This window comes from Centruroides sculpturatus, unplaced genomic scaffold, assembly GCF_000671375.1.
Source record: "Centruroides sculpturatus isolate CEXI.00-Female unplaced genomic scaffold, Cexi_2.0 scaffold1296, whole genome shotgun sequence".
Lineage (NCBI taxonomy): Eukaryota > Metazoa > Arthropoda > Arachnida > Scorpiones > Buthidae > Centruroides > Centruroides sculpturatus.
The window spans coordinates 115,928-126,894 of NW_019392613.1; the positions used below are offsets into that span (position 1 = coordinate 115,928).

General features: G+C 34.9%; 1 protein-coding gene across 1 annotated transcript in view; it reads left to right on the plus strand.

The window, feature by feature from the left end:
* The window catches only part of LOC111617695 (histone-lysine N-methyltransferase 2C-like), a 51,553-nt gene extending 42,695 nt beyond the window's left edge, over nucleotides 1–8,858 (plus strand). Inside the window, exon 8 of the mRNA XM_023358980.1 lies at nucleotides 8,158–8,858. Coding sequence (XP_023214748.1) covers nucleotides 8,158–8,376 — 219 coding nt within the window. The 3' untranslated portion in view covers nucleotides 8,377–8,858. The remainder of the gene's footprint in view (nucleotides 1–8,157) is intronic.
* The last annotated feature ends 2,109 nt before the right edge of the window (nucleotides 8,859–10,967 follow it).

The window sequence follows — 10,967 nt, forward strand, 5'->3', positions numbered from 1 at the left end:
ATATATATAATTATAATAAAGTTACAATAAATTAAGTTAATATATAATTATATATACAGTATCTAATTTATATATAATTAATATATAATTATATGTACAGTACCTAATTTATATATAATACTGTACAGACGATAGCAAACTCTGCGTAGCGTGGCACTTGACAGCGGAAAATAGTTTGGCTGCCCGATGACGTTTTACATAATTATAGAAGTTTTTTTACCTTTTTTTTTTTACAGATACCGTTGCAATTTTTTCGCAGTTTTATAGGGACCATAATTATAGGGGGGTCTACTGTAGTTATTTATTTATTTCAAACTTGCTCCCGAAGATGTATAAATTAATTTAATCATTCAAGTATTTTTGTTAAAAACATTTTAATTAAATTGAATGATAATGGTTTCTTTTTAAGTATTTACATGTAATATCAAAAAACACTTACTACAACACCTTTTCTTGCAGTCGATGTTTATTAGAAAACTTTCAAACGTTTTCGGTCTTATTAGAAGACCTTTCTCAAGAAAATAAGATTAAATAAATAACAAACATTGTAAATCGAACACTTAATACAAATAACTCTTTTTTGAATCTTTCGAACTGGCTTATAATCCGTTGCGAATGACGTCAGTGTAAACTTAGCAACGGAAATATAAAAAATATTACATAAATATTTAAATCTAAATACGTATAGTTGCCATCTCCCTACATTATTCAAAAGTACGTAATCTGAGATACATAGTGACTACTTCCTTCAATTATTAATATTATAATAAGCTAGAGGACCATGCTGCTGATATTTTAGTCGCTTCCCGGAAGTTGATTGCGAGGCCTTTATGCTTTGCCTTACAAATCTGCCAGGCTTCCGCGTAATGTCGGTGTTTCCTGTCTCGGACTATCTGCATTAGTCTTGCTTGGTCCCATTCAACTTGGACGTCTTGCTGGTCCGCTAGAACGTAGGTGGCTAGCGCAGTGCATGGTTGTTTTTTTCTTATATTTGCTTGGTGTTCTGCTAACCTGTCTTTGATACATCTTCCTGTTGCCCCTACATACATTAATTTACTTCGTCGCCTTGAGTCTGTGACTGGAATTTTATATACCCCGGGGAGTGTTCTTCTATCCACTAAATCCTTATCAGATCGTAATAGTTGGTACGTGGTGGGGGTTCTTTTATATACGATTCTTTTGTTCTGGGCCTTTCCTATGCGTCGGAAAATATTATTCAACGAAGCATTATATTCCATCGTTAAAACTCCTTCATTATGAGGTAAATTTCTCCTCTTAATGCTCCTATTACTCTTGTTGATAATAGCTTTAAGATTAACCCCGTGCTTTCTGGCTAAGTTATATATATAATTCAGTTCCTCGTTTCTATCTTTTGTATTGTTACAGTGCGAATAAGCTCTTGAGATTAACGTTCTAAACGCTGCTATTTTATATGCTGGAGGATCGTGAGAGGACCACGGAATAAATATAGGGTTATAGGATGGCTTTCTGTACACTTTAGTCGTGAAATCTCGTACGTTGTTAATTTGTATATGCAAATCCAAGAAATGTATGATCTTATCATTTTCTTGCTCTAACTCTATCTCCAGGCCGAATCTATTGTCATTTATATCCTTTATAAAGCTCTGTATGTTGGGTTGAGTGTTCCAGAAAATAAGTACGTCGTCTACATATCGAGCATACATTATCATTTGCGCTTCATACTTCGGCAACACAGCGTTTTCTAGCGTTGTTAGTACCATTTCACATAGAGTACCTGCAAGGGGGCTGCCCATAGCTACCCCTTTTTTCTGTGTGTATGTAACATCTTTGAAGCTAAATAACGCTGAGAAGACTGTAAGGTGTGCCAAGTCTAATATGTGTTTTCTTTTCTTTTCTGGAGACGGGATCTTGCTCAGTAGTAAGTCCCTTAAATGACAAAAGCATGGTTCCAGTTTAACGGAAGGATACAAGGCCTTGTAGTCTAACACCGTCATATATTTCACTTCTTGCGAGTTAATATTAGCCATTTTGTTTAAAACCTCTATCGGTTGCTTGACGCTGTATGGATTATTAGGGCCATGCTGCCGAACAAAGTTGTGTACCCATTTTTCGAGTAATATTGTAGGGGCGCATGCTTTATCGACAACTGGTCTTATTTCTTTTTTCTTTTTATGGGTTTTAGCAAATCCAAACAGCCTTGGAGTAGAAGGGGATTGTACGACTATATTCTTCATACCTAGTTCTTTAGCTAGCGGAGTGGTTGCGAACCTCTTGACTCTTGCTTGCAGTTTCCCTACGGCGTTGGGGGGTGCGATCGTACAGCACGTGTCTTTAATGTATGCTGATAGAAGGTGGTCGTATGTGGTTCTCTTCATAACCACCATATCCTTTGATTTATCCGCCCTAGTGAGTACTATGTTGTTGCTTCTAATCCATTTCTGAGTTTTTCTAATACAAGGCCATATGGGATCTCTGTCTCTTTTACATTCGTCATGCTTGATTTTCAATGCGACTTCCCATCTAAACATTTCTTTCTTAGTTTCGCTGAGGCCCTCTAATGCTTGCTCGATATCTGGTATGAGTCTGTCCTGTTTGATTACCGGTATTGGGGCGTATTTAGGCCCGTATTTACTTGCTTCCTTTACGAATGTAGGCAAATCGATGTTGTCCCAGCATATAATCCTCGGGGTGATCGATTCTTTAAATCGATCTTTTTGATGTTTTACGATCCAGATCATTTTGTTCCTGTATCTCTTCTTACATCTTTCTGTCACTTGTGCGGCCAACGTTATTACTCGTGCGTTAACTTCTGTTAAGATCTTAGGGTCGTAGTCATATAGTTCATTCTCTAGCTCTATTAGTTCGTTCTGCAGGACAAACTTTCTCCGTCTAACATTGCGGATCGCCTTACGTAGACAGATTGTTCTAAGTTTAGGAATAAGCGACGCGCATCCATGCGGTAAACGTACCCTCCAGATTGACATGGGAAATAGGTTATGAACTCTGCATTCCGTCAAAAATTTTATGCTTTATGCTTTGCCTTTATGCTTTGTAAGGCAAAGCATAAAGGCCTCGCAATCAACTTCCGGGAAGCGACTAAAATATCAGCAGCATGGTCCTCTAGCTTATTATAATATTAATAATTGAAGGAAGTAGTCACTATGTATCTCAGATTACGTACTTTTGAATAATGTAGAGAGATGGCAACTATACGTATTTAGATGTAAATATTTATGTAATATTTTTATATTTCCGTTGCTAAGTTTACACTGACGTCATTCGCAACGGATTATAAGCCAGTTCGAAAGATTCAAAAAAGAGTTATTTGTATTAAGTGTTCGATTTACAATGTTTGTTATTTATTTAATCTTATTTTCTTGAGAAAGGTCTTTTAATAAGACCGAAAACGTTTGAAAGTTTTCTAATAAACGTCGACTGCAAGAAAAGGTGTTGTAGTAAGTGTTTTTTGATATTAAAATATGCAGTCTAGAACGATGTGCAATTTGGCATCGCCGGCCAAAAAGTATAGAACCTTAATACTAAAGATTTGCAGAAATAATACGAAGCTAGAATTTTTGACGGAATGCAGAGTTCATAACCTATTTCCCATGTCAATCTGGAGGGTACGTTTACCGCATGGATGCGCGTCGCTTATTCCTAAACTTAGAACAATCTGTCTACGTAAGGCGATCCGCAATGTTAGACGGAGAAAGTTTGTCCTGCAGAACGAACTAATAGAGCTAGAGAATGAACTATATGACTACGACCCTAAGATCTTAACAGAAGTTAACGCACGAGTAATAACGTTGGCCGCACAAGTGACAGAAAGATGTAAGAAGAGATACAGGAACAAAATGATCTGGATCGTAAAACATCAAAAAGATCGATTTAAAGAATCGATCACCCCGAGGATTATATGCTGGGACAACATCGATTTGCCTACATTCGTAAAGGAAGCAAGTAAATACGGCCCTAAATACGCCCCAATACCGGTAATCAAACAGGACAGACTCATACCAGATATCGAGCAAGCATTAGAGGGCCTCAGCGAAACTAAGAAAGAAATGTTTAGATGGGAAGTCGCATTGAAAATCAAGCATGACGAATGTAAAAGAGACAGAGATCCCATATGGCCTTGTATTAGAAAAACTCAGAAATGGATTAGAAGCAACAACATAGTACTCACTAGGGCGGATAAATCAAAGGATATGGTGGTTATGAAGAGAACCACATACGACCACCTTCTATCAGCATACATTAAAGACACGTGCTGTACGATCGCACCCCCCAACGCCGTAGGGAAACTGCAAGCAAGAGTCAAGAGGTTCGCAACCACTCCGCTAGCTAAAGAACTAGGTATGAAGAATATAGTCGTACAATCCCCTTCTACTCCAAGGCTGTTTGGATTTGCTAAAACCCATAAAAAGAAAAAAGAAATAAGACCAGTTGTCGATAAAGCATGCGCCCCTACAATATTACTCGAAAAATGGGTACACAACTTTGTTCGGCAGCATGGCCCTAATAATCCATACAGCGTCAAGCAACCGATAGAGGTTTTAAACAAAATGGCTAATATTAACTCGCAAGAAGTGAAATATATGACGGTGTTAGACTACAAGGCCTTGTATCCTTCCGTTAAACTGGAACCATGCTTTTGTCATTTAAGGGACTTACTACTGAGCAAGATCCCGTCTCCAGAAAAGAAAAGAAAACACATATTAGACTTGGCACACCTTACAGTCTTCTCAGCGTTATTTAGCTTCAAAGATGTTACATACACACAGAAAAAAGGGGTAGCTATGGGCAGCCCCCTTGCAGGTACTCTATGTGAAATGGTACTAACAACGCTAGAAAACGCTGTGTTGCCGAAGTATGAAGCGCAAATGATAATGTATGCTCGATATGTAGACGACGTACTTATTTTCTGGAACACTCAACCCAACATACAGAGCTTTATAAAGGATATAAATGACAATAGATTCGGCCTGGAGATAGAGTTAGAGCAAGAAAATGATAAGATCATACATTTCTTGGATTTGCATATACAAATTAACAACGTACGAGATTTCACGACTAAAGTGTACAGAAAGCCATCCTATAACCCTATATTTATTCCGTGGTCCTCTCACGATCCTCCAGCATATAAAATAGCAGCGTTTAGAACGTTAATCTCAAGAGCTTATTCGCACTGTAACAATACAAAAGATAGAAACGAGGAACTGAATTATATATATAACTTAGCCAGAAAGCACGGGGTTAATCTTAAAGCTATTATCAACAAGAGTAATAGGAGCATTAAGAGGAGAAATTTACCTCATAATGAAGGAGTTTTAACGATGGAATATAATGCTTCGTTGAATAATATTTTCCGACGCATAGGAAAGGCCCAGAACAAAAGAATCGTATATAAAAGAACCCCCACCACGTACCAACTATTACGATCTGATAAGGATTTAGTGGATAGAAGAACACTCCCCGGGGTATATAAAATTCCAGTCACAGACTCAAGGCGACGAAGTAAATTAATGTATGTAGGGGCAACAGGAAGATGTATCAAAGACAGGTTAGCAGAACACCAAGCAAATATAAGAAAAAAACAACCATGCACTGCGCTAGCCACCTACGTTCTAGCGGACCAGCAAGACGTCCAAGTTGAATGGGACCAAGCAAGACTAATGCAGATAGTCCGAGACAGGAAACACCGACATTACGCGGAAGCCTGGCAGATTTGTAAGGCAAAGCATAAAGGCCTCGCAATCAACTTCCGGGAAGCGACTAAAATATCAGCAGCATGGTCCTCTAGCTTATTATAATATTAATAATTGAAGGAAGTAGTCACTATGTATCTCAGATTACGTACTTTTGAATAATGTAGGGAGATGGCAACTATACGTATTTAGATTTAAATATTTATGTAATATTTTTTATAGTTCCGTTGCTAAGTTTACACTGACGTCATTCGCAATGGATTATAAGCCAGTTCGAAAGATTCAAAAAAGAGTTATTTGTATTAAGTGTTCGATTTACAATGTTTGTTATTTATTTAATCTTATTTTCTTGAGAAAGGTCTTCTAATAAGACCGAAAACGTTTGAAAGTTTTCTAATAAACATCGACTGCAAGAAAAGGTGTTGTAGTAAGTGTTTTTTGATATTAAAATATGCAGTCTAGAACGATGTGATTTACATGTAATGGAAAGGAATTAACATTCAGTGTTATAATATTTCAAATATATCTGCTAATAATATTTCATCAATGGCCAGATGGCTGAGCTGCTAAGGTGGCAGCCTACTGCTCTGGGGACCCAGAATTGAATTTGGGAGGTCGTAAATTTTGTGAATTTTTCAGGCTGGTTCCATCTGAATATGTCAAGCCCTGACCTTCACCACCTATCTTCCCCCAAACTGGGCCTGGCAAAACCCATAATGAGCTTGGTAAAAACAAAAAAAACTTTCTTAGCACCCATAGGGTGGAAAGATTTTTAAAAAATTAAGTATTTCATGGTTAGATTATACAGTAGAACCCCTTTAGTCCACTCTCGGCTAGTCCGTCACTCCGGTTAATCCGACCGTGGTCGGAGTCGAGAAACTTGTCCTGACTCGTCAGTGACTCACCGTCCATAGCGTTCTTCTGTGTTCGTTACAGTATATGTTTTATATTGTGTGTGTTTTCAACATGCCAGGAGTGAAACGTAAACACGTTACTCTTTCATTAAATGAAAAATTAGCAGTGTTACAAAGACTGGACAAAAGGAAGATTGTTTATTTTACTTTTTTCTGATAATCCGACCTTTTCTGCGTTCCGACCATACCCCCAGTCCCAAAGGTGACGGATTAGAGGGGTTATACTGTAATTAAATATTGACTTTTGGATTTTTAAGGCTATAATTAAGCTAATGAGTTGCTGATTGGAAGCTTCCATGCACTTTATTCATATGTCACTTTTATATTTTTGGGAATCACATATATTGATATGCTTGAAAACTGGTTTTCCCACAGTTAAAGACTGATTCGGATGACTTCATTTTCCAGCAGGATGGGGCACCACCACACTGGATACTGGAAGTTCAAGAAATTTTGAATACACAGATTCCCCAACAGTGGATTGGCTGTATGGGACTAATGATTCATAGCTTTACATAACTGGCCTCCTTGGTCACTCGATCTCACTGTTTTTAATTTTTTCTTATGGGGGTTTATAAAAGACTCCGTTTATATGCCTCCTCTTTCAGTTACAGTGGTTGAATTGCAAAACTGCATAACATCAGCAGTGACAACAGTGGATCTAGACATGCTCACAAAAGTTTGGGATGAATTTCACTACCATTTGGACATATGCCATGCATCCAAAGGGGGGCATATTGAGCACCTATGATTTAGTATGTAAAAAACTTGAAGATTAGCCCTGTAATATAAAATTAATCTTAAGTGTGTATCTTCATTACTTTTCATAATACAGGTATACCTGGCCTTACGTCGGTAATTGGTTCCAGGAAAACGACTTAAGTCGAAAAACGACGTAAGTCAAATTTACTTGTCTCCAAATCTACTTGTCACTAGGCTAAACCATAAATTGCCAATTCTGGTTCTGTATTTTATTTATTAATGCATTTTTAATAATGTATGGTTAATAAGGATCTATTTTAAGCTTACAAACAAATAAATTTTAGTTTTTAATATAGTACAGAAAAAAGTAATCTAAATTTACAAATGCATGTACAGTACTGTAAATACAGTACATACTTGTAAATGTATGTACAGTATTTTAATATGATTTTATGTGCTTTAACCATTTTTCTAGTGATATTGCGACTTCAATATTTGTGGCGGACAGAGGTAAAGTCGAATAAAATGACTAAAATATGATTTTTATTTTTCTATATACTTTTTTGACAAACGACGTATGATCGGGAACGACGTAACTCGAAACGACGTAAGTCGAGGTATACCTGTATAATCATTTTAAATTGGAGGATTTTTTTTTGAAACAACCTGTACATTAAGCTTGGTTATTGCTGATAATTAGATTATATTTTATATGATTGAATTTATATGTATTTTATGCATTTATTTATTAATTATATATTTATAAACTATAATATACAACTGTAATAAGTATAAAATATATTATAATAATAAAAATTTATTAAATATTGATTTGTATTTCTTTTATTTAGTCAATGAATTATGTTGGTCAACCTATGGCAGTTATAAATTACCAGAATGATATTTCTCAGTCATACGATCCTACAGTATTAACTTATCATCTTCCAAGACATCTTCCTATCGGTGGAAAATTTCCAGGCAAGAAAAGAATGGGTGTTGGAAGACCAAGAGTATGTATATTATTTGTAACAAAACTATGCATGTATGAAATTTGTATTGGAATTTTTTAAAACAATATCAAATGTTTTTTAAGTGACAAAGCTATATGTTAAAGACAGTTACTATTTGTAATGATATTTGGAGAAAATTACAATAACATATATTGCAGTATTTTGAATACTAAATCTATCAATTATGAAAAACATTCTAGCTGCAGGTTTTTAATGATTAAAAGTTTTCTATTAATAATAAATAAATAAATAAATAATATACAGTGGGTGATTAGTTAACGAACAGTTCAGACTGCAAACAAATTGGACAACAAACACCTCACAGAACAAATACCAGAAGAAGCAATGCTGTGTTTAAGATTTGTAAAACTATATTTTAATGGCATCTATGAATGGCTTATGGAACAAAACTTTCACAGTTGTATACATAATCTTTTCTGCACTACTTAATTTGTTTTCTGAATTTTTGTAAGTGCTTTTCTTAGCTTTTAATTTTAAAAACTGATAATATTATGAGACCTAAAAAAAGTGGAGTGTCAAGAACTGTGTTCACTATAGAAACTAAGCAAGAGATAATAGCCAAGGTAGAAAGTGGGCAGATGTCTGATATTGTAGGCAGATTACTTTAACAGATCTATAGTAGATACAATCTTAGCTAATAAAGATATAATCAAAAAGACTCAAGCAGATAGAGTAAGGAAAATTGCATCTGAGAAACAAAGATGTGCCATCCATGAAAAAATGGAGAGATTACTTTTAGTTTGTTACTACATGTAAATAAACATATAAACATAGTAAGAAAGTATATAATTTTTATTTTTTGGGTCTCCAGAATGAATTAATCAAATTCCCACAAAAANGGCACAATCTTAGCTAAGAAAGATATAATCAAAAAGACTTAAGTAGATAAAGGAGTAACAAAAATTGCATCTTAGAAACAAATATGTGCATCCATGAAAAAATGGAGAGATTGCTTTTAGTTTGTTATTACATGTAAATAAACATAGTAAGAAAGTGTATAATTTTTAATTTATTTTTTTGGGGTCTCCAGAATGATCTAATCAAATTCCCATAAAAATCTATGGTAAATTGATAATCTGTTAACGAACAATTCAGGTAGCGAACATGGTCTTTGAACAGATTATGTTTGTTAATCAATCACCCATATTATAAATAAATATATTTTTATCATTTTCATATTTATTATTATATTTATTATCTTTTAGTAACTTTTATAAAATCTTTTATGATATTTCTAAACTGATTCTAAGTTGAAATTAAGTATAGGACATAACAGTTTTGATTTAATTTTTGGTGTGTATCATCAGATTATTTTGTAATTAAATTATGTACAGCTGCTGGATTGGTGTGTTTGAAATTGGTGAAATTGATATATGCTGTGCAGCATTTCTTTGCTTGTGGAGGGAGAGAAGAAAAGTTGTTAAAACTGGTATTTAAGAACAATATGAAGCCGTTCATCAGTCTTTAACCTATTCGATGTTGAAATTTTTATTTGTTGCCTGTGACGTCATGTTAAATTTTCGTCAATGTTAAGCCTAAAAAATTTTTTTTTTAAATAATAATCGTGTTTTAAAAATTATTTTATGTTGAACAAACAAAAAAAATATATTGAATAATATAGAAACAAAAAAAATTATATTTCAAAAGTTCGTTTTAATATAAAAATTGTGATGCGTAGCAACATCTAGTATCAAAAACGTTCCAATGTAAACATGAAAATATTCAGGATCGCCCATGCAGGTCAATGAGGTCAACACAAATATTTTCGGGAACAACATAGGACAGGCTAAGAAGAAATCAGAGTTAAATGTTGAAAGAAAATAAGTAGAGTAGGTTTTGTGTAGCATTTTCTTTTTGAAGGGTCAACAATGGAGGAATTGATTTCATCAAAAGATGTCAACTTTTAGTAGAAATAATTTAATTAATTATTGGAAAGCATATGTACAAGCTAATGGTAAAAGTTTTGATTAAATAAAATAGTTAGAAACAAAAAATTTTCTTGTTTCTTCTGATTCTATGTCACGACTTGGTGCATTTATAGACACTTGGCAAATATTCCATCACCTACATTTACTTCTTACAGAAACGCGTTTCGGGCTTTCGCCCCTCTTCAGTCTGTTACGTCGATAGTTGTGACTTGAGTGTCCGTACTTCCCGCTCCTTTCCCCTCCCCTCTTTTCCCGACTTGACGGACTCCCCCGCATGCCTCGTAATTTGTAACATTACCCTTCTCCGAGTGTTGCACACAGCCTCGCCTGCGACTGTATAAACATTCTATTTTATTTTAATAATTGAAGCCAGTTTTTATGGATGTCGATGCTAAGGTTCTTGTTAATATTATTTTTGTCTATAGTAATTTCGTAGCTTTCTTTGAATTTTCTTTTGTACCAATTTTTTTCTTTGTGTACTATTGTTGCATCCTTTTTATCTATTTTGCAGTTGTGGGTCGTGCAGTGTTCGTAAAAAACTGAGTTGATTCTGTTATACTTCAGGTCTGCGATGTGTTCTTTTAGTCTTGTTTCTAATTTTCTTTTTGTTTCACCGATGTATACTTTTGGGGGTTCGCATGTGCAAGGTATTTTATAGACGACTTCGGTAGTGCTGTATTTGTCTGGTTGTTTATTTCTGTC